The sequence below is a fragment of the Rhinolophus hipposideros genome (assembly GCF_964194185.1).
Source record: "Rhinolophus hipposideros genome assembly, chromosome: 3".
Classification (NCBI taxonomy): domain Eukaryota; kingdom Metazoa; phylum Chordata; class Mammalia; order Chiroptera; family Rhinolophidae; genus Rhinolophus; species Rhinolophus hipposideros.
Window position 1 is genome coordinate 100,741,652 of NC_138049.1, and position 27,527 is coordinate 100,769,178.

The 27,527-nt window shown below is 39.0% G+C and overlaps 1 protein-coding gene across 4 annotated transcripts in view; it reads left to right on the plus strand.

The window, feature by feature from the left end:
- BTBD9 (BTB domain containing 9) overlaps window positions 1-27,527 on the plus strand; it is a 442,816-nt gene that overhangs the window by 289,302 nt on the left and 125,987 nt on the right. For all 4 annotated transcript variants that reach the window (XM_081044978.1, XM_081044977.1, XM_081044979.1 and 1 more), the window contains one exon: window positions 11,158-11,267. In XM_081044978.1, the coding sequence (XP_080901104.1) occupies window positions 11,158-11,267 (110 nt within the window). The remainder of the gene's footprint in view (window positions 1-11,157; window positions 11,268-27,527) is intronic.

Sequence of the window (27,527 nt, forward strand, 5' to 3'; positions counted from 1 at the left end):
GAAGTTTTCCTGACAGTTGACCCATTTTGGTAACTATATTTTCAGAATTTCCTATTGTATGTCTAGGTTCCTTCCTGGAAACCTTCTTGACAACCAGACATCTGAAGAAACTAATATAAACAAACAGGGAAAAAAAATATATAGGGAGATGAAAACTAAAAAAATAATAATTGCTATCTTCAGAGAGATTAAATATGGCAATCTTAGACCAAGAAGGAGATGCCATAAAAAAAGGAATGTTTGGAGAATAAGGAGTACATTTGAAGATTTAAAATATTAAAGCAGAAATGAAAAATTCAGATGATAAAGTTGAGGAACTTTCCCAGAAAGTAGAACAAAATGACGAAAATGGCAAATAGAGAAAGTATAAAAATGCAAATGAAGATAAGAAGGTTCAATCCATCTAGGAGTTTCATAAAGAGAGATTAGACAAACTCCAGGGGACGAAGTCCATAACAGTAATTCAGAAAATTTACCAAAACTGAAGTACATGGGTTTCAAGATTGCAGGGGCTTTCTGAGTGCCCAACTCAGTGGGAGAAAATAGACCCACACCAAGATACATTATCATGAAACTTCAGAATACTAGGGATGTTGAGAAAATCTACATGCTTCCACAGTAAGACATGCTTTTTAAAAAGGAGAAGGAGAGGGAGAAGAAGAAGGAGGAGGAGGGAGAAATCGGGTATCATAATGACTACTCAGCAGCAAAACGAGGAGCTTTACAGGCTGTAGAATAAGACCCTCAAAGTTCTGAAGAATAACGGCTTACAGCTTAAAATTCTATACTCAGCTAAACTACCAATAAAATATGTAAGTAGACTAAAGATACGTTAAGACATGCAAAGCTTTAAAATTTTTACCTTTCAGATACCATTGGGAAAAGCTATTGGGAGATGTTTTCCAACAAAATGAGAGAGTAGACCAAGAAAGAAGACAACATGAGATACAGGATAGGGCCAATTTATCAGGGGGGAGAGAGATGAAAGGAATCCCTAAAATAATGGTAAAGATAGATCCCAGGATGACAGCTTGCATAAGATTTAGAGAAGAGCCAGACTGGATTGAAACCAGCCAAAAGACTTTTTCAAGAAACTTCTAGAAATACCTGACATGTCAGAATCTTTTGAGAGGAACTTTAGTTCAACTAAGGGAGAGTTGGGAGAGAGGAGGTGAATTTGTGCTAAGTGTATACAAAACTAAGCAAAACAAAAAATTAAGACTATTTTTAAATCTGGAAGGAAAAAAAATTGTGCAAGAAAGTATTCCATATATTAGTTGTGAATAATGTTTACGTAATCGTAATGGAAACATTGAATATTGATTCAACCAAAGTTACAGTACAGTCTAAATGGGGGTTACGTGTGTATGTGGAGAGGGGAGAGCTAAATACTTGTGTTGCGTGGTAGCAGATTGTTAGAGAAAGCCTCAAACTGAAAAATCAACAAGTAGCATTAAAAACATGATAATTAGAGCTGAGATAAATCCTAAAACAATCTACTAACACAGGTAGTAATGGTAGCCTCTGGGGAGGGGAGGAAATGGAGCGTAGAGGATATGTTTTATAATAAACCTTATAGGCTATTTGATTTTTTAAACTATGTATATATAAACCTTTATTTTTAAAATAGAAAAGAAGGAAAAGAAATAGCTAAGCTAGTTTTGTTTTGTTTTAATGAGGAGTCCAACACCACTGTGGTAGCAGTGACTATTAGTAATATAATAGAATCTTCTTGTTTATTAAAAAATAAATCTTCGGGGAGGCCCGCCTGCTCAATTGGTTAGAGCGCAAACTCTTAACAACAGGGTTGCTAGTTAGATTCCCACATGGACCAGTGAGCTGTGCCCTCCACAACTAGATTGAAGACCAGGAGCTGCAGCTGAGCTGCTGGTGGGGCTGCCGGGTGGCTCAGTTGGTTAGAGCGCGAGCTCTCAACAACAAGGTTGCCGGTTCAATTCCCGCATGGGATGGTGGGCTGAGCCCCTGCAACTAAGATTGAAAACGGCTGGACTTGGAGCTGAGCTGCGCCCTTCACAATTAGATTGAAGGACAACGACTTGGAGCTGATGGGCCCTGGAGAAGCACACTGTTCTCCAGCATTCCCCAATAAAAAATAAATAAAATGAAAGGAAAATAGATCTTCTCTTACAAAGTACGCATTTTACTTTATGTGCATTCATCTCATAACTCTTTCCTTGAATTTCTGAAACAACTGTAAGGACTGACATTTTCTTTCTGATCACTGGCTTAGCAGTAATGCTATACCAATAAAGTCTAGGTCACGTTTGGTTGAACTCTCAAGAAGCTTTGGGGAGGGGAAAAAAACGTCCTTGCCAAACTATTCCATCTCCCCACCTGTTTAGTAATCCAGCAGAAATATGGTTTGGGGACAGGCTTCAAAATTGAACTTCAACAGTGTATACTGTGTTTCCCCGAAAATAAGACTGGGTCTTGTATTAAGTCTTGCTCCAAAAGATGCATTGAGGCTTATGTTCAGGGGATGTCATCCTGAAAAATCATGCTAGGGCTTATTTTCCGGTTAGGTCTTACTTTTGGGGAAATACATGTAGGACTCCTAACCCAAAAGGTGTGAGAATGGGGAAGTGCATTTTAAACTGGTTGGGGAGACTGGTACGGGTTTGAAAGCGCCCTGTGTCTGCTCAGCCCCTGCTATAAGCTGTAGGTTCTGCAGACACCAAATACGCCACTTGGAGCAGCTTGCTATTAGGTTGGTGCAAAAGTAATTGTGGTTTTTGCAATTATTTTTAACCTTTTAAACCTCAGTTACTTTTGCACCAACCTAATATTTCTGTTTTGCTTGTGTTCAAGTTTTAACACACTGAGAGACTTTAGCAGCAAAATCTCTCATACCAGTAGTGCTGAAATTAGTAATCCTTCATGCAATTTGGAAATTGGAGTACAGGCTTCTGCAGTGACGTCAGTTAAGCACTTCCAGCTTTAATAATCCCTGAGATAGTACATTATACATATCCATACCAGTTTGGGCATCCAGGACAAAAATACCTCTCTCTCCCTCTCCCCCTTTCTCTCTTTCTGTTATTGTTTGCATTTCTTGTGCTCTTGGTGGTGAGCATTCTTCTCAAGTTTTTTGTAGGATTATTTTTATTTACGTTGACTACTCTGCCTCTGGTTGGTTGCTTTGCACTTAGTTATACTGATGCTTCAATTATGTGCTAAGTAAATCTCTAGATATTTTTCTTTTTTTCTGGTCCATTCTCTAGGTACAGGTCCAGAATTTCCCAAAGAGCAAAGAAGAGTCCCTGAAATTTCCTGTGAATATTGAAGCTGTTTGGGACTTTCATGGTCTGGGCTTGTTTTCCCCAAATACATTTTAGTTAGTTCTTTGTGGATTGCTTGCAACACAGGTTTCTTTACATCGTGTGTAAAGAATGCAGAGGCTTTGAGGGACGTTGTTCTGTGGAACTTTGAAATCTCCAGCCTGATTGTCTGAGTGTGGGAGGCATGGGGTTCCATGAAAGGAAATGATGAATGTAAAGCCTAGCACATGGAGTTGGTAGCATTTCTTGTAATTCCAGTGCTAGTTTCTCAGGGGTCTGGAATGAAGATTTGTGATTTCCTTACTCCCTATGCTCTTTATTATTACTGTCTTGACTATGGTGCTCAGTTTTCACTTCCGTTTTTCCCACTGTCTTGGGCAATTCCTATCCTATTTCTCAGTGTGTCAAATGTTTACATTCTTAGAAGGATTCTTAGATTTTTCTTTGGCGAGAGGCAAATTCTTTCTCCTTGTGTTTGCCTCTCTTCCTTCTCTATTTAATCTTCTACTCAAAAGGAAAAATGGTTGGGGGGAGGCTCCTCCAGCCCTTCAACTTTGAAGTTACCATAAATGGCATATATCCACCATGGTCTTAGGTTTAAAAAAAAAGAAACTTTCCTTACCCACAGTGATCCTAAAGCAGGCTTTTGCTACAGGTCATAGTCACCAAATGAATTCTTACAGATTCATAGGGGAACTAACAAATTTAATTTTCTTCTGCTTTTTCTCTAGTGCACAATTCCATTACACTCATTTGTCTACATTCGTGGAAATGCACAGCCTGTTGGATAAACTGAAAAAGATTATGCAGCCATTTTAAAGATAAAACTAGTGAAATTCTCTCCTCCAGTCCCAGCATCTCAGGCTAGGGGCAAAGTTAATGAAAAAATGCAAATGTTGAACTTTTGGTAATTTAGTTCCATTTCTTAAAATATACTTTGTGTTGGTTTCAAATGTTTTATTGAGCAATAAAATCGGTTAACAGTATTCCCACATGGGGATTTGTTCACATTAGCACATAACAGAGAGAAGAAGGGATTGGTTTATTCATATTCATGCGCTCTCTCTCCCTCTCCCTCCTCTACCCCTGCCTTTATCCCCCCATCTCTCTCCCTCCTCCCCACCCTCCTTCTCTCATTCATTTATTTTATATCCTCCATTTCCCATTTTGTCTCTCTATAATCCCTTGAAAATTACAATCCGAAAAAAAAAGCAAAGATAAAAAGAAAACTAAACTATGAAATAAATAAGACATTTCTTTCCATGAAATCCAAATCAGTTCCTCTTTGCGGATCCTCAGAAGCCTACTTAATTAGATTTTTGCCTATATCCTGCTAAATATCATAGGTATCCTGTGTCCACATCTCAGACTCATTAACACTGTTTCCAAGTTCTCAGGCAGAACTAGTTGTGCCTTCCCCTTTGACCCTTCTTTTATTCCTGCAGAGAGAAGTTTTGGAACTGTTTATCCTTCCAATTTAGCAAGTTGGTCTGTAAAGTTCTGTGCTAAATAGATCACCTACCACCCGATGGATAATTATTTGATTTTTTAATGTGTCGTCTCCTGACCTGAAATGTAAATTTCACAGGGAAAAGATTTTATCCTCATTGTTCAATCCCATGTCCCAGCACCCAGCAGCTGGCACTCAGTAAATACTCAGTCAATATTTGTTAGATGATTCAGCGATCATTTGTGGGGGGGGGGTGGAGAGGTATTTCTCTTTTAACCATGTTTGTTTTGTTTTGGTCCTTGAAACAAGAGTAGTTCACAGGGAGGACTTTTAAAGTTCATGTTGCTAAGTTTGGTGTTTTAAGGTTAGGCTACCATGTGTAAATAGACAAGAAGCTGCTGTGTTTTCCCTCCTCACTGTGACAACTGGTGTTTTAGTCTTCCCTTCTAAACTGCCCTATGAACTTCTCTTAGATGAAGCTTTTATGTCCTGTCTTTTGAGTCCATTCCTCACAGTGCTTAGCACAACTTCTCGTTCCTTGTAGGTGTTTATTACATCTTGATTGAAAGCAGATTTACCCAATATATTGATTGGTGAATGTGCAAGCAGTGATTTAAATCAATTAAATAAATTTTAATTTATTTAAATAATAGAAATAAAATAGTATATCACTTTCACATGGTTTACTCGTATGTAAATATTATACTTACGTTATTTTGTGGTATTAATTCCAAATGTAATTTCATAAGTTGAAGGCATATTGTTATGGCAGGTTTTAGATTCTACCTATTTGGGTGTGGGGAAAAAAGCCTACTGTTCAAAATTCATTTATTTCCCCCAAATAAAAAACAGCTCTTTAATATTTATCTCGTCAGTTGGAATGCCTATGTATTATGGTAGCCCCGGGTTATGATGTATTAGTAATTGTTTACCCATCTTCTCCCTTCTGCATACCTGATTCTCCGTCGCATCAGTTTTCTCTGAAAAACAAGGTGACTTCTTGTTCCCCTTACCCCTCAGGTTGACTAGTGGACGTGCTGGAACAGAACTACTCCCTTTGCAGGGCTGACGGTCAGTGAGCATCGGGACTGCTCTCTGGGACGGCAGCCTCTGCCCAGGCTAACTGGACCTAGTGTTTAATCTTTCAATAATTCTTCCTCTCCCAAGTAAGCAAATGCTGCTGGGAACCTTTGCTGAAGTCAGGAGAGGAGAATCTATAGCTCCACACATCAGCCAGAGGGAAGGTTTTCCAAGAGTAACAAATCTTTTCTGTTGCAACATGCTTTTTCTAGAAGCCTTTTGTCATTCTGGCAGTAAACTGTTTTCCATTTGCTGCCTTAGCGACAAGACCTGAAGTCACTTCCCCCTCCAGTCTGTGGTTTGAATATAAGAGCACTAACATTGTATCTAGAACGAGAAAAAAAATATCATGCTGGGAAACTCACAGACATGACTGCTTATTGGGTTAGAGAATTATTTATATACATTCTCAGTATCTCCTTGAAAAGAAAAGTCAAGTAGGAAATCGTGGGAATGGTGAATCCGCACCCCGCGTGGTCACAAGTCCCTAGTAAATGCTAGAGTTAGAGTTTTTGTTAGTAGGTGACTACACCTGGCTGCAGTAAAGAAGTTTTACTCCTTAGAGTTCTCTCTGCCTCCGAGGAAGAACCAAAATGTTAAGACTCCCTTCTGGTGCACCAGTCTTAGGCTGACTCTAGTCTTCTCAAGTCTTTGTTCAACCCAAGGATACGAAGATCACTTTGAGAATAAAACTTTGTTCACCAAAGAACAGAATTCTCATGGATTCTGGCTGTAGTTGATCCCTTGTGAGCTCATTTAAATATTTTGTACTGAATTCCATTTTATCTTGAACAGAAGTTAGGTGATCATATAACCAGAGGCAAAGGTTAAGGATTAATTATAACCACAAGCAGGCTTGTGCACCCCCAGAACTAAAGGTTATGGGATACCAAGGGGTTTAAAGTGGGAGTGTGCAAGTTGCTGTTTTTCTCTATTTTCTTTAGTATGTTAAAGATGTAATGTATGTGATTTCAAAATTAACTTCGATAGCATCCTGACAAGAAATGATGGCAAGATATGTTAAGAATAGGAATTTGTACCTTCTCAGAACAGGCAGGGGATCCAATGAAATCTCCAACACAAAATTGTCACAGTATTATGATATCTCTCTATTGGGAAATACTGTTTTTCTGAAACTTCCAGGGTTTGCACAAAAAAGAAAGGCTTGTGGGTATGGGCAGCTGGACCAAGATGAGCAAAAGATTCTTCAGTCGCCTCCTCATGCATAGCTGAGTTAGGTCAAGAATATTTTATTTATTATGTTTATTTATTTATTTATTTTAAAGATTTTATTGGGGAAGGGGAACAGGACTTTATTGGGGAACAGTGTGTACTTCCGGGACTTTTTTCCAAGTTAAGTTGTTGTCCTTTCAGTCTTAGTTGTGGAGGGCGCAGCTCAGCTCCAGGTCCAGTTGCTGTTTTTCTAGTTGCAGGGGGCACAGCCACCATCCCTTGCTGGAGTCAAGTAATCGAACTGGCAACCTTGTGGTTGAGAGCCATCTGGGAGGCAGCTCAGCTCAAGGTGCCGTGTTCAATCTTAGTTTCAGGGGTCGCAGCCCACCATCCCTTGCGGGACTTGAGGAGTTGAACCGGCAGCCTTGTGGTTGAGAGCCTGCTGGCCCATGTGGGAATCGAACCGGCAGCCTTCGGAGTTAGGAGCACGGAGCTCTAACCACCTGAGCCACCGGGCCAGCCCCAGGTCAACAATGTTTTAAATAGGCTTTTCTAAAGATTCAGGGCTTAAAGCAAGAAATACCATAGCGGCAGGTAATTTGCAACTTGGAATGTAGCTTTTTACTATAACACATTGCATACTTATGTCATTTAAATATCCTATACGTTGTGCTATTGACCTCATTTTATAGGGAAGGAGACTAAGGTTCAAAAAGGTTTAAAGCATTTTTCCCCCCAGTAACACAGCTAAGTGGTGGGGATGGGCTACAAACCTGGTCGGTTAGACTAACGCATGTGCTTAGAACTCTCTAGTGCCTTTGAATTTTAGCTGTCCTTGGAGATTTTAGGTTCGTTTTATTAAAGAGGACAGAATCTCTTTTCACCCCCAACATTATTGCTCCTAGACACTTCTGCATTGAGACATCTGTTCTGAACTGTGTTCTGGATCCAGGCTTTGCCAATCACCGGAAGACGGCTAGCATAGGGAAGGGAGGAGAACATCGGAAACAGACTGGTACACTGGGGCTCGCTCGTGTGCACAGCATTCGTCCTCACCAGAAATGGCCAATCTGTTGCTTATCTGCCTTCCTCAGCACTGTTTAGGTTTTAATTACCTTCCAGCTGTGTGAGCTGCTGTTGAGGACCTCAGAGAGAACAAAGGATTGCGGTTACGTTCTCAGCAGTGCCCCTCTCTGAACACTGATGAAGTCACTCGCTGTACAGTCTGACTGTCCACTGGGGAGATGATGGTGAAAGGAAAAAAATTAACCTTAAATTTTGCCTTTTATTCAAAATCTTTTGCAACAGAAAAAAATGTATCTTCTCCTGTTTAAGTGTTAGGACCCAGAGCAAGTTTTTTTTTTTTTTTTTTTAAGTAAAAAAAGAATAACTTCTTTTCTCCCTTGTGGAGGCTCTGTCGTGAGCCCCATTGAGGAAATCTGCTCACGCTCAAGGATGCTATCTGCGCTGCCTCCCCTCCCTCTGGCCATCGCTCGAGATGGATCAGGGCTCTGCTTCCTCTGAGCCGCGCAGGGTCTCTGAGTTCCTTGTGCACAGCTGCAGGCTGCCCTCCCAGTCTCTGGAGGTGGGGGTGAGGTGAGGCCTGTCTGCTAATTCTAGCCAAGTACTCTCATAAAGGGCACTCCTATGCTCTACAGCTCCTTGCTGGAGAAAAGGAGCATGGCTTCTTTCTCGTGGTTTTGTTACCATTTTTTAAAATATGTATTTGAATAGGGACTTTATGCCATTTTTGTAAATTATGCTATAATTTTATGGAGACGTAGAAAGTATTGTAGAACTAGTATAATTAAACTTGTTATGAGCGTTACATATAAGAAGTGTGATACACAGTGGTGAAATGCTAATTTGACCTCAGATTATGCAGCAGCGATAACATTATCTTCACTTGCATAGAACTTTTTATCTGGAGGCATCTCTCAGTGCCTTTCCAACCTTATATATTGTCTTGTTTGTTATCACAAACACCATCATTAAGGCTGTAAAATGTATTCCAGTACAGTTTTTTTATTTTCAGTTTCTTATGGTTGGAGGACGAGGGAGGGGAAGGTCGCATATTTTCTCCCATTCCTGACATCTGCACCAGGGTGAAACTTGGAAATGACTATTATCTAAACTTGGAGATTCTGGTTCCACGTAATGTTTTTAAAAGAAAGAAAGGGAGGGAGGGAACATCCCTGTATCCCCTTAAATCAGCGGACTGTTACCCTCAAGAGCTGCCAATTGGGAAAGGCTCTATTCATCACTTCTTGGCTCTTCTGCCTTGCTCAGAATTAGGAGAGCTGCCCCTCCTTTGCTGGAGACGCAACGACGTCGGGAACAGGAGAGTGATCTGATCAAATTCCACCAAACCACATTCCCTCCAAGGCTGCAGACCACAGCACTCAGGCTGTCGTGACCATGAGTGGTTGAAAATGCTGTGCTGTTGGAGTTCCTGTGGGTTTAAGGAGATGGACAAAATTAGATGCAGGCCAACGTGCCAGGCTTAACACACCCCTTCCCTTCCAGAAAGCCCAGAGAATGTTACCACCAACAGTAAAGAGCAACACAATCTGTTCTACTCAGACCATTTAGAATTTATTTTAAACGAAGCCCACCTAGCCACCCAAAGCCGGTAAAATCAGCACCTTCTTTCTGTCTGAGGGCTCGGAGAGCAGATCAGGGCCAACTTCCTGCTTCACCAGCAGGCTCTGGTGATGCACCAGTTGTCGCGACTCTCCACCCGGGAAAACCATGGCTCCTCGCAGTGGTGTGGGCATACTGAACAGCCAGGTCAGGAGATGGCTGTTAGATTGGTTATGGAGGTGAGTGATCAGCTCGTGTCAGGCAGCAGATGGCTCAATGAGGTGCGCAGGGAATGCTGTGAGATTCAGGCTTGAAGAAACAGGAGGGAAAATAGCCCAGGATATAAAAACCCCACATACAGTCTTCTTAATGTGAATTTTTTAAATCGGCATTTACATTATACAGTTAACTTGGAGTGATGAGAAATGTAAGGAAATTACCGAATTAGTGAACAGCGATTAACTCAGAAGTAAAATTGTATCATCTAAGTCGAAGGTTGTTTTACGCAGCGTAGAGAGGATATTGCTAAGCCCTTGCTCAGTCTTTCATCTCCTAATTGAAATCTGTTCGTGTAATATGCCCCATCCTGCAGATCGCATAGCTCATAATTTGGGAGAGTGTTATCAGTTAATCTAGTTATTTTTCCTTGTCCTTCCTTTGAATTCCAGTAAGATGGTGTGTGGCACATTCTCCGTGGATTTGTGTGATACTCAGAAGGATGAGTTTGTTCATTAACCTGTGAACTGTCAGGTCTCTTTGGAGAGTGAAAGGAGCAAGTCACTGCAAGGTTAATGCTTGTTTGTTGGAGGTGACGCCTCCAGGGAAACACAGGGGAAACAGGCCAAGATGTTCAGGACCTGCCCCGTGAAACTGCACTGTGTGCAGTGCCAGGTCCGTGTGGCCAGGAGGGAGGCTGCGCGGGCAGGCTGGGTCACCTCTGCAGAGCACTTCCTCTGGTCAGGAGAAGGCTGCCCAGCAGTCAGGTGGGGAGCTGGGGTAAGTGTCTAGGGTTAACTTGGTAGCAAGGATTTGGGAGTAATATTAAAATACAAGAAACTGTGAGTGGTTTCCAGTAGTGTCTGTAGATTTTTCTTTTGAACAAGAAAGCAATATTGATTTCATGCATTTGTCTCCAATGGATGAAATCTCTCACTGAGTTGGAAAACATTAGATTCTGCATGTGTTTGTGCACCTGTGCGCACACACATTCCTAACCAAGGCGAACATAGAGGCTGTTTGTTATTCTTCAGCGTAAATGTCTCATGGACATATAATTGTACTGGCACTCGGGTTGAGCTGAACAGTACCTGGTGTGATTTTCCAGGTAAATCAAACCTAAGTTCAATTTAAGTCTCTGGAAAGGGCTTTCTCCTTCATTTTGCTATAATTCTTCCAGGCTCAGTTGGAGGTAGCCCTAAGGAGCAAGTATAGGGTCTGAAGTCAAGTTCAAAGTCTCCTTTACTTCATGCCCTGGTACACTGTATTTACATAATGTATTTTAATTCTGTTATTTGGGGTTGGTTGTGATGGAAGCGCATTTTCAAGAATTTTTCGTTTCTTTTTTAATCCTAGGTATATTCGAATAGTTGGCACTCACAACACAGTGAACAAGATTTTTCACATTGTGGCTTTTGAATGTATGTTTACAAACAAAACCTTCACTCTCGAGAAGGGCCTGATAGGTAAGTATTACAATTACATTTTGCACATATACTTAGATAGTTTATCTTCAGATATTTTATTATTAATTCCTCATAACTCACTTCACCTCTTAATCATCTTTGACTAAAGTTCGGTTGATTTGATTGCCTTATAACTGAGTGACATAGGGGAGGGCTTATATTTTTAGAAGTAGTCAAATACCAATTTCAGTTAAAAGAATATAAATATTTTACTCGTAGTTAAGAATTGAAAATGTTCCAGGGATTCATTCAGATTTGCTGTGTGGGGGGTGCTTGTGGTAGTCAGGCAAAGCCCTCCACACCAAGCTTTGTCTGTATTTAATGGTAGGTAAGATCAGGGAGGACGTCTGTGTAATATTGATCCCACGCTCATATTTTCCAAGGCCATGCAGCTATTTGGAGCTTTGATTTGGTAGGAATGGTGTATTCAGCTGTGGAAATCTTTTCATGGATACGTCTGTCCATATTTGCCCTGTTTAGCCAAGTTTACCTCAAGAAAATGCCTGCATATAATTTAAATAAGACTGAATTATCATTGTGAAAGTCAGTTACCTTGTGGGAAATACTGCCTGACTGCCCTTTCAAAAGGGTATTTTCAATTTTGGCTTAGTTGTTTGTTTGGTTGCTTTCTGTTGTGTTTTATTTTTGTTTCAGGTTTAGATACTGTTTAGTGTGGCATTGGGTACAGTCCGTCCCAGGGCTTGACATTCCAGGTATCATGAGTGGCTTTTCCATCCAGAGTGATTGTCCCTTTTTCCTTTTTTCCCATGCCTGTCACAGGTTTTTGCTCACCTCTTGCAAAGATCATAGTTTGACTAATTAGATCCTTGAATCTGTTCCTTTCCTGTAGCTCCTTTGAAAAGGCACTCTTTGTGTTCAGGTGGGGGTTATGAGAAGCCCCTGCCTTGGTGGACCTAAAATAGAAGCCTTTGTCTTTACAAAGAAACTCATTTTTCTTCTCCTTCTCAAGTCGTCTCCACCTGGGGCACATACCGTATTGGCAGATGTCCTAAAAACACGGTGATGACTAGAATGGGAAAGATGAGTGCAACTTGCAAATGTTTTCTAATTCTTTGGTCATACGTCTAAATTTTTATAACACCAGCTGCGCCCTAAATGTAATCCTTTACTTAGGGAAATTTAGAAGAGTAATATTAATAAAATAGTGGGAGTAGAAATTATTCCAACACACAGAATTCTTAGAGCTCAACTAAAATAAATAATTTGATTTTAACTTACTTATGGATATAATTTTAATATTAATGTTAATGATTTTTGTGACTTTTAAATAATTTGAAAGTTAACAGAGCTGAAGCATTACCTGATATTACTAAGGATTTTAATTTTGTGGGCCATGTGGTCTATTGGTGACGGGGGTTGTGGCCAGGGCACTTCTTTTCACCTGCTGCCCACATCCTTTTATAGACTGTAGACCTCCCTGTATATCTGTAGTAAGGGGAGTCATCGCTGAGAAGGATCTTAGAAACCAAACCGCCTTCATAGGCATAAGCCCTCTGGCATTTCGCTACTCCCTCATTACAGCCCAGGGCACTGCAGTTTTGAATGTGCTACACAGAAGGTTCTACCTACTTAAAACAGCCCCCCATGCTTATTGGAGAAAGAACAGGTTTGTGGACACTGTAAACGATCAAAGAAACAGGCTTATGTGGCATGAGAGGCCATCACAGGAATCAAAGTTCGGACTCCTTGTGGTGAGGGACGCATGTCTTGTCCACACGGAATTAGTCAGCATCTTCAGTAGCCATAATAGTCTCAGGCACGTCAAAGGATGAAAGAAGACTGCAAAGATTCAGGAAGTGGTTTTGCTGTCCTGTCAAACACTTTGTTCCGAGCCCTTCTCTGTGGTGCTCACAAGTTTGACCACAGAGAGCACTGCAAACATCTGCCTGTCATCATCCCTCAGCTGAATGGCAGCAGTGGAGCAGGCAGGCAGAGCTGTGCACTCCCCTATGGGCAGCTGGCCTACAACGGGCTCTCCTCTGGTCCCCCTACCGCCGTCCCAGCTCAGAGCTGCTCCCGGGCTGGGCACACAGGAGGTGAGTGAGCCTGACGGAGTACCGGGATTTCACTCTGACATGGCAGCTCTGCCTAGCTTAAAGGGGTGTCTGAAATAGTAATGACCAGTTTTCTATGTTGATAATCTTGGGTGCGTTTTGGCTGCACACAGGGCCCCCTAGAAACCAGTCCTCTAGTGAGGGCATTGTGTATATAAGAACCACCCACAGTTATTTTTAAATTGTAGCTGCCAACTTCTTACTCCTTTCCATGTCCTGGGAAATATGAATCTCCTCCCTTGAGAACCACTGATACAAACTCCAGGTTTTCATGGGGATTAAAAATAAAAAAAGAATAATGTATCCATGAATAACTAGTAGGGTATCAAACTCTAATTTTATGCTTCAAGATTCAGAACTTCTTTCTTTCACAGTTCTTGGTCTTTGTTTCATAGTTTTGGCTACTCTGATTAGAGTAATATTCGCCTTATAGGCCTTAAAATTACTTTAAAACCATTTTAAATCAGATTTTAATGTTATTACTTAAAACATAAAATGATGCAAGGAAAAACAAATAAAAATAAACTGCACTAACTTTATAAGATTTTAGGATTTTCCCCCCCATTTTTGTTGACAGCATTTCATTCCTCGTGCTGCTTCACTGGTACAGGTTCCTGGGGAAGCTCTGGAACCCTGTGGGCTCGTGTAGCCATGGGAACCGGCCCCACCTTGACAACACTGACCAGACCTGTGTGTCAGACGCTTCCCCACAGCGGTCTTCCTCCGTGTCTGCTGCCCCCACAGCAACTTCTCCTTTGGTGGCTGCCTCTGGATCAGGCTGAGATGTATGCTTGCCTGGGAGAGGCAGCCTGTGATGGCTGTCTCCTCTTTGTAAGGAGTCTTATGTAGGAAACTTGAACTTGTCTTAGCCGTGAGGCATGGAAGGAATCAGGACAGATAGGACTGCTATTGCATAAGCGTCCAACCTCCCAAAGAACTTATCTCCTGTGCGTTGGCACTCCACTTTGTGGGACATACATGGCATTTGCCAAGTCCTTCTACGATTTCATAATAATGGCCCAAAGGTCCTTTTCATTTAATCTTGTATTTAAATTCACTTCTTTGAATACCTGTTAATTACTCAGGTAGGGATACTATTACCCACAACCAAACTTATCAACTCACAGACAAGCTGCTTTTATCTGTATGCTACTTACTTCCTCTGCATCGTATTTTTTTGATGCCAGTCCCAGACATTTTATCATCTTAACTGTAAGTATTTCAATACGTATCTCTAAAAATAAAGCCTCCTTTTTTGTAGCCATAATCACAATATCATTATAATACCCCCAAACTGAACAGTAATTATTTGAGTATTAATTATTCAATTAGTGTTCAAATGTCCCTAATTAGATGAAAGGCTGGGATGAATTTATGTGTTTTTAGAGATTGTTTTAATTAGAATTCAGATAAGGTCTATACTGTCAGTAAATAGCTGTTATGATTCTTTAAATCTCTTTACGTCTATAGGTTCCTCTCTCTCTCTCTCCCTCTCCCCCTCCTCTCTCCCCCTTCGTCCCTCCCTCCCTATCACCCTCCCTCCCTTTCCCTTTCTCTCTAATTACAATTTATTTGTTGAAGAAACTAGGTTTTTATCCTGTAGAGTTTCTAACAGCCTGGATTTCGGTGATTAAATCCCCATGGTAATATTTGTGTTTCTCTGCTGACTTGGTAGTTAGAGGCTTAATCTAATTCGGGTTCTTTCTCTCTCTCTCTCTCTCTCTCTCTCTCTCTCTCCTTCCTTCCTTCCTTCCTTCCTTCCTTCCTTCCTTCCTTCCTTCCTTCCTTCCTTCCTTCCTTCCTTCCTTCCTTCCTTCCTTCCTTCCTTCCTTCCTTCCTTCCTTCCTTCCTTCCTTCCTTCCTTCCTTCCTTCCTTCAAATACTCAATAGGTGGTGGTACATGTGTCTATCAAGAAGCACAGAAAATCTTTGCTTATCTCTCTTTTCGATAGTCACATCCATTCATGATTATTTCCTAGATACATTATTCCATAATTTGAAATTGCAAAATAGTTATATTCTAATTCTATCATTTCTTTTTCAGTTAGTAGCTAAACGAGAAAAATTTTCCTCAACACTCATTTGGTAATCCTGAGATGCAATTTGCCCAAGAAAAGAAGGATAAATGTTACATTCTTTCTTTTTATTTACCAGCTTTCAGATTGAAGGGTAGTTACCTAGCATCCTCCAAATGTGACCAATGAGGTTTGTTTGTGGGGTTTTTTGGAGAGGGAAGCAGAAGGAAAATACATATCATTTCAAAAATATGGGATTAAACAAATTGGACAATTTTTAATCCCTTACAGTTATTATTGGTATTCAAATTTTACCCACCTCTAGCCTTTTCTATTGGCTCCTGAGCCCTTCTGACATGCCTTCAGGAGTCCTCAGCAGTTCCTTGATTTCTGGCATGACAAGATAAACAGGGTTCATCTTGTACATTTCCTGTCCCTGATCTGGAGTCAGCCATTTCTACAAGAAGCCCTGGTTCCTTTAAGTGAGAACTTACATATGGAAACCTCAGTCTCAGTGCTTGCCACTGGGTTGGTCATTATTTCTAGGCCTTCTCAGTGAACAGAACTAAGAAATATATGCATATTTGTTTATCACATATTTAACAGGTAAAATCTATCATGAGTACACGATGACATTTCTAATTAAAATGCAATACGCAAAGTTTCTTTAACCTTTTGGTCTTTCATCTCCTTTTTTCCATACTAAAAATCTTGGTCACCAGTGAAAAAGCATTGTAATTCATTTGCTTTGTCTCCAGTACATACCAAATAGTCTCAGAATTACAGTACCAGTACAATGAACCTATGATTACTGAAAATAGTTCAAGATTTTTGCAATTATTTTTTGAGCCCTTAGGGTATGTCCAACGAGAGATGTGCAGTATAATTACTGTGTTTTAAAGTCACTTAAAATAACTCTTTGTGTGATCATACCACTATTTCAGTATACAGTTTGAGTCATTTGTTTTATTTTGCTTTCTGTATTTAGTGATTGCCTTCAAAATGTTTTTTTGTTTTATATCTATATAAGATATATACATGGTTCCAAAACCAAATTTACAAAAAAGCTGTATTTAGAGAAATCAGGCTTATATTCCTGTCCCCTCTATTCCTGCACGTTATCTTTCTTTCCCTTTAGTTTTTTGGATTGTCCTTCTGTTTTTGTTTTTTTTAATAGAAAATAATTATATTTTGTATCTTCCCCAACATTCTTAAATAGTGGCATAATATATACCAAACATACTTTCTTTCTTAACCTTGCTTTTTTTGTACTTAACACTTACCTAGAGATAGCTATATAGAAACATCTTATTCCTTTTCTTTATTTTAATTTTTATTGGGGAATATTGGGGAACAGTGTGTTTTTCCAGGACCCATCAGCTCTAAGCCAAGTCGTTGTTTTCAATCTAGTTGTGGAGGGCGCAGCTCATTGGCCCATGTGGGAATCGAACCGGCGACCTTGGTGTTATCAGCGCTGTGCTCTAACCACTGAGCATACCGGCCACCCTGTTCATTCCTTTTTTATAGCTGCATGGTACTTCTTGGTATAGATGTACTGTATATTATTAAACTGGTTCTCTATTGATGAACCAGTTGGGCTGTTCTCAGTTTTCTGCTACTACAAATTATGCTGTTGCCTAAGTTTTTCCCTATTTTACTAATATATCTTTGGGATTCCTAGAAGAGGGTTACATGGTCAAAGGATAAATATACATGTAATTTTGCTAGAGATTGCCTAATTTACCTCCATAGATATTGTACCATTTTAAAATTCTCATTGGCAATGTATGATAATGATTGTCTATCTAAGCCTGCTGGTGGCACATACTGTCAAACTTCTGGATTTCTGCCCGTTTGATAGGTGAGAAATGGTAACTCAGTGCAGTTTTAACTATTTCTCTTATGAGAGAAAATTAGCATCTTTTCATATGTTTGAGGGCCATTTGCATTTCATATTTCTTTTTTAAATAGCTCTTTTTCTAAGTCGTGTAGATGAATAGAGAATATACTTTTAGTACGACCTGGGGGAGCAGTAAGCACTTTACACTAATATTTTAGTGTGTTTTTTAGCATTGCATGAGTCTGGTTTCCGTTCTTAAGGTCTCCTAGTTCTTCTGGAAAACATAAGCTGTCCTGAGTCCCTGTTCATCCTCATCCTTGGCTCTACCTCTGCTTAAAAGATAATAACTAGAACATGGAACTCTGGGCTCAAAATTCATAGTTCTTTAACCCTTTCAAAGAACAAGAAGAAGCTTTCATTACCAACTTTAAGCTCTTAAGTTTAAGCCCTCACCACCAAGCCTTTAAGCCCTCTGTGTGTGTCAGCACGCATCCCTGACGACTGGTAACTTTGTTGTTCTGGATTCTTCTTAGTAGTGACGTAGGGCAATCACAATAGACAGCACAAGCCAGGAAGTCTGCTTCTGAAACTCTGGGAGCGCTCACTGGGGCTGTCCATCTGAACAGGACCCCAGGAGCCCGTAGGCACTGCCACTGGGCTCCCTGCAGTACCAGCAGCAGCAGATAGAGACATTTAATTTCTTCCTCCCTTCTTCCAGTCTCTCACCAGGTTCTGCTCTTGGCAGAACTTTACCAGGTACCAATATGGAAAGCGCGGGAACTGTAGTTTGCAGCCAAGATGCAGGGTAGAGCAAGGGAAGGAATGGAGCTGAAAGCAGATAGAGGACTGGTGCAAAGACAAAGTGTAAAAGGGGCTCTAGACAACAAGAAACTTACCATCTGATTTAGAGTAGCTGGATAAGCACATTGGCAAGTCATAGAAATACGCAGAGTGGAGAACACACACAAGGGCACAAGCAAGGGTGGACAAAGATTAAATATTTAGTTGGAACCCGACTTGTTTTCTTGCCCAGTAAGATAAGGCTTCATGAAGAATGGTGTTTTGAGCTTGGCCTTGAATAATTCAGTAAACAATACAGAGCATTAAAAAAGTGCTAATTTAAGCCAGTATTTCTGATTAGCTAAGGTGAAACTTTATTAGAAACTGTTATTGATTCAGTTGGATATTCTGCATGCAAGTATGTTTAAGTGAGAAGTTTGACTTCACCTCAGTTGAGAAATTCAGTCTAAGCTAAAGGTGTATGTACGTATGTATATGTACACTTTTGTATGTGTATATACACGCGCATGCAGTTTCTCAGGTTATATACAGAATTTCTCTTAAGATTTTAAAAATTGATAAGCAGTATGGGATTGAAGTGTTTTTCTGATTTGATTAAAATTTTGTCACCAAATTTTTAAAAACATAGTCAAATGTTAAGTGCTCTGGTTGACTGCTGTTATATCTTTAAAATTGAGTTATATGAACTGAATAACTGTTTCTATAATGCTCATTTGTACCCAAAGATAATGAATATGAAGCAGTAAGACACATTCTACCAGCCACTCTGTTTCACTACTTTTTAGTCAAACTGGATTTGTTCTTAGCATTCATTAATGAGAATCACAAAATAACTTGTACTGAAAGGCACAAATCACAGAATAAAAGATGGCTTAGTTGATATTTCATGCTAACATACATTGTTTATGAGTTCTTTAAATAACTAAAAGAAAAAAATCTCAGAAGAAGTTTGCTGCTAATAGGTACATATAGTATATAAAAAGGTATATTTTGATTTTGTTAATATCCTTGTTGACTTTTCTACAGTGAACATTTTTTTAACTTGATTTAATAAAAATGTTAATTTTTGAAAAGAAGTGCTAATTTACGTAGCAACAAAAATGGCTGGCACTGGAGGCAGGAAATAGAAATAAGTGGTCTGTAGTTGCCACTGTCATCTAAAAGTATTTTAAAATTGGGATGGTGACGTCAGAAGCATGGTGGCATGAGGGGTCGTCTTGATCTCTTCCCTTGAAGTTACAACAAGTTAAACAGCTATAATTCAACAAAGGATTCCCTGCATAATACAAAAACATGTTTGAGAGATCTGCTCATGGAAACATCTGAAGGTGGGCGAATCAGAAGAGAGAAGGGGAAAGAGCAGAGATGGGTGCCGTGGACACAGCCTAGAGCTGACTGCAGGTCTCAGGAGAGGGGAGGATTCAGCCTGCAGTTGCACTTTCTGTGGCCCTGAGCATTCCTGCTGTAGTGATCTGTATATAATATGGCTGAACCCAGCGATCGGGCAGAGACCAAATACAGAAGTGTGACAGCTGTGTTCTAATAGCCACCATTGCCAGACAAAACAAAGCCAGGGAGCCTGGCCAGGTCCCTGCAACCTCCCAGAGCTAGCAGCAGGCCCCAGAAGAACCTGTAGCAGTGAGTGTTGGAATACAAAGCAGAATATCTACAACCCTGAAAACTGGAGAGATTTCCTGAGCAGCAGATACGAACTGCAGCTAATCCCAGTGATGAGTGGCGATACAGAAGCAAGGCAGCCGAGGTTGGGCAGTTGCCATTACTGGGAGACCAAAACCACAAACACACCAGTGGCCTCTCCCAGCCTACATCGCCCCCACCTTTAGTGGCTGGTCCCAACAGGGGCACCAGGGACAGCTCAAAAGAGAAAGATACGACACTCCAGCGCCACCTACTGAAAAACAAAAGAAAGGCCTTTTCTTATCAACCTGCTTCCGAGTTAAGTCCTGTAGATGCCTAGGCAGAGACATAATCCATCAAATACCATGAACTACCAAGGTAACAAGGCACCTCAGAAAGAAAATGAAAAATCTCCAGCAGAAAATAAACTTAAAGACATGGAAATATGTGACTTAAATGACAAAGAGTTCAAGATTGCAATTCTGAAAAAACTCAATGCTAGAAAACTCAGATAGGCAGCTTAATGAACTCAGAAATAAAATCAATGAACAAAATGAATACTTTACCAAAGAGATGGAAACTTTAAAAAAAGAACCAAGTAGAAATTCTGGAGCTGCAGCTCTCAATAAAAGAGATGAACAATGAAATAGTTAGCTTAGGAAATAGAGCTGACCAGATGGAGGAAAGAATTAGTGATATCAAAGATAGAAATCTGGAAATGACGCAAATTAAAAGAGAGAGAGACTTGAGAATTGAGAGAAATGAACTCTACAAGAACTATCTGACTCCATCAGAAAGAGCAATATAAGAATAATGAGTATATCAGAAAGAGAGGAAAGGGAGAATGGAACAGAGAGCTTATTCAAACATAAAGTTAGCGAGAACTTCCCAAACCTATGGAAAGAATTGGATCTTCAAATCCAAGAAGCAAGCAGAACACCCGCTTATCTAAATTCAAAAATGCCTTCTCCAAGGCACAGTATATCAAAACTGTCAAAAATTAATGACAAAGAAAGAGTTCTCAAGGCAGCCAGGGTAAAGAAGACAGTATAAAGGAAAGCCCATTAGATTATCATCAGATTTTTCAGCAGGAACTCTACAAGCTAGGAGGAAGTGGAATTAAATATTCAAATGAATGAAAGACAGAAATTACCCCCCAAGAATAATGTCTCCAGCAAAGTTACCCTTTAGATATGAAGGAGTAATAAAGACCTTTCCAGACATATAGAAGCTGAGGGAATTTTCCACCACAGGGCCTGTATTACACAAAATACTGAAGGAGGTTATTCTGCCTGAAACAAAAAGACAAAAGGATACAAAATTATGAGTAAAACGTATAACAGACAGAAGCAGGAAATTGCAACCCCTATTCAGAATAGGGCACTATCCACTTAAATATAACACAAAGGCTAAAGGAAGTAAAAACATAAAAAAGAAAAAGAGAAGAAGACAATTGCTACTGCAACTCGGAAATGAGCTCACAGCATAAACAGCAATAATTTGTGGCAACAAAAACATAAAAGGGGAAAGAGTAAAGGTCTGAATTTGCAAGAGGTAATGGAGAAAATATGCCTGCAGAAGAAAAAGAACTACTGTATATATGAAACTTTCTTTTATGTAAACTTAATGGTAACCACACACAAACAAAATTTAGAACTGACACACAAACATAAAAAAAGAGGAAACAGAGGGGAAAATATCACAGAATACCACCAAACTAAAATAACAGACAGAGACACAAGGGCAAAAAAACAGTGGTGACACCAGAAAGCAAAAGATAAAATGGCTATTGGAAATCGTCATATATCTGTAATCACTCTAAATGTAAATGGACTGAACTCACCAATAAAAAGGCACAGAGTAGCAGATTCGATAAAAAAGCAAAGCCTATCCATATGCTGCCTTCAAGAGACACATCTCAGCTGCAAGGACAAATATAAACTCAAAATGAAAGGGTGGAAAACAATACTCCAAGCAAATGACATCCAGAAAAAAAGTGGTTGTAGCCATACTTATATCTGATGAAAGAGACTTCAAGATAAAAAAAGTAATGAGACAAAGATGGACATTTCATAATGAGAAAGTGTACAATACAGCAAGAAAACAGAATACTTATCAATACATATGCTCCTGATCAGGGAACACCAAAATATATAAAGCAGCTACTAACACAACGAAAGGGAGAAACTTGACAAAAACACAATAAATATGCCATTGACAGCTATGGGTAGATCATCCAAACAGAAAATCAATAAGGAAATATCAGTCTTAAATGACACATTGGACCAAAGGACATAATTGACATTTACAGAGCCTTTCATCCTAGAACACGAGACTATAAATTATTTTCTAGTGCACATGGAACAGTCTCAAGGATAGACCATATGTTGGGACACAAACTTAGCCTCAGCAAATTTAAAAAGATTGAAATCATGCCAAGCATATTCTCTGACCACAATGCTTTGAAATTGGAGGTAAGCTCCCCCCCAAAAAAAAGAACGGGAAAAACCACAAATACATGGAGATTAAATAAACAACATGCTACCTAAAGAATGACTGGGTCAAAGAAGAAAAAAAGTAGAGATCAAAAGATACATAGAAACAAATGAGAATGAAAATACATCATATCAAAATTATTGGGATATTGGGAAAACAGTATTAAGAGGGAAATTTATATCATTGCAGGCCTCTCAAGAAAAAAGAAGAATCCCCAATAAACAACTTAACATTACATCTTAAAGAACTAGAAAAAGAACAACAAATGAAACCCAAAATTAGCAGAAGGAAGGAAATAATAAAAATTAGAGTGGAATTAAATGAAATACAAAACAAAAACACAATAAAAAAATTAATGTAACAAAGAGCTATTTCTTTGAAAGATTAGCAAAATTGACAAACCACTGGCTACACTCACTAAGGAAAAAAGAAAAAAGACACAAATAAAATCAGAAATGAAGAGGAAAACTTATGACAAATACCACAGAAATAGAAAGGATCATATAAGAATACTATGAAAGACTATATGCCACCAAATTCAATAACCTAGAAGAAATGGACAAGTTCTTAGAAATATATAACCTTCCTAGACTGAATCACGAAGAACTGGAAAATCTAAATAAGCCAATCAACAGTAAGAAATTGAAACAATCATCCAAACCACCTCAAAAGCAAAAATTCAGGAACAGATGTCTTCACTAGTGAATTCTAGTGAACCTTCAAATATGATTTAATATCTGTCGTCCTCAAACTTCATTCCAAAGAATGAAGAAGAGGCAATAGCTCCTAACTCATTTTATGAGGTGAACATTATCCTGATATCAAAACCTGGTAAGGACAACACAAAAAAGAAAACTACAGACCAGCATCTCTGATGAATAGTTGCAAAAATCCTAAACAAAATACTAGCAAATCGAGTAAAACAATACATTAAAAAGATGATACATCACGATCAAATGGGGTTCATTCCAGGGTCTCAAGAATGGTTCAACATATGCAAATCAATCAATAGATACACCACATAAACAAAATAAAGGATAAAAATTATATGACCATATCAATAGATGCAGGAAAAGCATTTGACAAGATACAACATCCATTTATGATTAAAACATTTAATAAAATGAGTATAGAAGGAAAGTACTTCAACATAAAGGCCTTATATGACAAATGCTCAGCTAATAATATTACATTCAATGCTAAAAAACTGAAAGCTTTTCCTCTGTGATCAGGAACAAGGCAGGAATGCCACCTGTCACCACTGTTACGCAACATAGTATTGGAAGTCCTCGCCAGGGCAATCAGGCAAGAAACAAACAAAAGGCATTCAAATTGAGAATGAAGAACTCAAATTGTCACTTTTTCAGATCACATGATTTTTTATATAGAAAACACTAAAGATGACACCAAAAACTATTAGAAACAATAAACAAATGTAGTAACATTGCAGGACACAAAATCAATGTACAAAAATCCATTGGGTTCCTATATACTAACAATGAAATTTCAGAAAAAGATAGGGGGAATAAAACAATTCTTTTTGCAATTACAAAAGAGTAAAATACCTAGGAAGAAACATAACAAAGAATGTGAAGGACCTATACACTGAAAACTACAAGACATTATTAAAAAAAAATGTAGAAGACACAAAGAAATGGAAAGTTATGCCATTTTCATGGATTGTAAGAATCAAAATCGTTAAAATGGCCATATTATCCAAAATAATATACAGATTTAATGCAATCCCTATCAAAATCCAAATGGCATTTTTTAAAGAAATAGAACTTGAAATCATTAGGTTTGTATGGAATCAACAAAAGAACTCAAAGAGCCAAAGCAATCCTGAGAAAAAAGAACAAGGCCGGAGGTGTCATACTCCCAGACTTCAGATTATATCACAAAGCAACAATAATCAAAACAGCATGGTACTGGCAGAAAAACAGACACACACACCATTGGAACAGAATTGAGAACCCAGAAATAAACCCACATGTATATGGGCAGATAATTTTTGACAAAGGAGCCAAAAACATGCAATGGAGAAAAGAAAGCCTGTTTAATAAATGGTGCTGGGAAAATTGGAAAGCCACATGGAACAGAATGAAACTATACTGCTGTCACCATACACCAAAATTAACTGAAAGTGGATTAAAGACATAAATATAAGACCAGAAACAATAATTGCATAGAAGAAAGCATAGGTACTAAACTTATGGACCTTGGGTGTAGATAGGATTTTATGAATTTGATCTCAAAGGCAAATAAAGTAAAACCAAATGTAAATGAATGGGACTGTATCAAACTAAAAAGCTTCTGCATAGCAAAAGAAACTATCAACAAAACAAAAAGGCAACCAACTGAATGGGAGAAGATATTTGGAAAGCACACCTCTGATAGGGGGCTAATATCTGAAATATGTAAAGAAGTCATACAACTCAGCAACAACAACAACAAAAATAATCCAATTAAAAAATGGGCCAAGGGCTTGAACAGACATTTCTCCCAAGAAGACAAACAAATGGTCAACAGATACATGAAACGATGCTCAACTTCACTAGCAATTAGGGAAATGCAAGTCAAAACCACAATGGGATAGCACTTCACATCTGTTAGAATGGCTGTTATCAACAAGTAACAAGTGTTGGAGGCTGTGGAGAAAAAAGAACCCTCATACACTGTTGGTGGGAATGTAAATTGGTACAGCCTTTATGGAAGACAATATGGAGGTTCCTCAAAAAAATTAATAGAATTACCATATGACCCAGCAATCCCTCTTCTGTGTATCTACCAAAAAAATCTGAAAACATTTATCTGTAAAGATATTATGTACCCCTGTGTTCATTGCAGCATTATTCATGGTGGCCAAGTCATGTAAACAATGTGTGTCCTTCAATAGATGATTGGATGAAAAAGATGTGATATATATACACAATGGAATATTACTCAGCCATAAGAAAAGATGAAATACTGCTATTTGCAGCAACATGGATGGATCTTGAGATTATAAGGCTAAGAGAAATAAATCAGACGGCAAAAGTTGAGTACCATATGATTTCACTCATATGTGGGACATAAAGCTAAAAGCAACAAATGAACAAGACAAACAAATGAAAACTAGTTGACACAGATAACAGTTTAGTGGTTATCAGAGAGTAAGGAGGAGGGGATAGTAGAAGAGGGAAAAGGGGGTCAGATATATGGTGATGGAAGAAGAACTGACTCTGGGTGGTGAACACACAATGTGATATATAGATGATGTGTTACAGAAATGTACACTTGAAACTTACATAATTTTACTAACCAGTGTTACCGCAATAAATTTTTTTAAATGAGAATATTTTTTTAAATTATAAAATAGAAAAAAATTATAACTGTGTTTAGAATTTTATCAAGCTCCCGTGAAAGTAAACAGAGTTGGAAATCTGTCCTGTGAAGGGCCTTTGGAACCCACTGAACTGGGAATATGACTTTTGTGCTTTATAACTGTGTTTAAGAAGTAAGTGTCCTCTGGAGCAGAAACAGAGATTTGTGCATGGGGGAGTTCATGAAGGGACGAAGGTATTAGAATGTGCAAAGAAGCACACACGGTGGAGCAGCAGCAGGGCCCTAAAGACCTTAATGCAGATGGTAGTTTCCTAAAAGGGTGCTATTGAGTTGGGACTAGCGCAGGCCAAGATGCTGTGCTTTTCCCAGCCTATTTCTCTAGCCGGATATTAAGGCTGGTTCTAATTGTCAGTGAAGCTTAACTTCTTTATCTACTGTCAATTACATGGCATTAAGCAGACATTTATTGAGAGGCTGCCAAGTGTATGTTAGACACTGGGGATAGAAAGAGACACAGGTAGTTTCTGCTGTGGAGGATCGTATGAGCTAATGGAGGAGAAAGACACTTAAACAGAAGGTGACGACGCAGCAAACTAAGTCACCTCCTGGGAGATTTCCGCAGATGCTCTGGGAACAGAGTCGTGGGATGATGTCAGGGAAGGTCAGGAGAGATGGTCAGCCTGAGCAAGGTGTGTTTATCTCTGACCAACTCCAAAGCTGGTGCCCCTTCAGTAGACCACCTTGTATCTCGTCAGGGGTTGGAGTAGAAATTAGTTATTTGTAGTCTCTCACCTTTCTCTGGAGAAAATTAAGCATTCTTTTCTCACAAGATTGTAAGAGTTACAAAAATTCAGATAAGTTAACACCCCACAATAATGCATATAGAATTTATTGGAGTTTGTTGGTTTGCCTCGTACCCTGGGGAGCCCGTGTTCTCAAATCAAAATGGGCACCAGTTCTTGTGGGAGGCAGGGCGGAGGGAATGATTAGAAAGTAACTTCCCCACAATCATTTAGGATTGTTGGTTTCGTGTGTGGTCCTTTGTGTACATTTAAGTTCCCTTATGCTTTATACCTGGTTTTTTATTTGAGAATAAAAAACAGCCTGAAAGTTTTTATTGCTCTTATTTTACAGAATTTACTGCTACAGTGTACAGGATTGAATTTTTTTGGATACCCTACTTTTATGTCACCTTGTTATAGCAGGGACAAAGCAGTGTGTGTGTGTGTGTTTGTGTGTCTGGGTAAACATGTAAATATGCACAATTGTTTTTTAAATATGACATCTTAGAGCATATAGCCAACATTATGCAATAATATCACTTTCTCACAAATCATGGTTCTGCCTCAAACTGGCATAGCAGTAACCAGGTTATAAGTGGGCAAAGTGCTTCTCTGGGAAAGATAGCCCAGTGGCCAAGGGGATGTAAATCTAATATTGTTCACCTAGTCCCTTACTCAGTACCCCAATCTACCCCAAATCTGGCAGATAATTTTTTAATTTAATATTTTAAGTGGGTGTTACAAATATATATTCTTATTTCCCCTCTTTTTATTAAAAAATGTAGCATATGTTCACATATGTTTTTTCAGTTCGTATTACCAAGCATCACCCACCCCTGAACCACCTTATGCCATTAGAGATAGGATAAGGGTCAGAAGGTGGGAGGCAGAAGAATGATGTGAGCTCTTAAGTTGTGTAGGTATGAGGTGAGCATGCCAGTGCGCTCTGTTAAAATTTTTATTTTTCCCCCCATAAACAGCAATATCTACCTGGGTATAACGTTAATAAATCCACAGGTTCTAATGTAAAGAAATGATAAATATTTAAGAAACACTAACTAACAAAAAGATTTTCCTGGATGAGAAAACTTAATATAGTAAAGATGTTGGTTCTTCCCATATTAACTTGTAAATTTAATACAGGACTTACTCAGAATCCCAATTGTGCTTTTTAAGAAAAACAAAAACAAACAAAAGAATTTTGACTAAGTTCTTTTAAAATTTTTCCAGGAGAATAAAATAAATGGAACTCCATCCCCCCTAGAATGAAATAAAATGAATGAAATGAG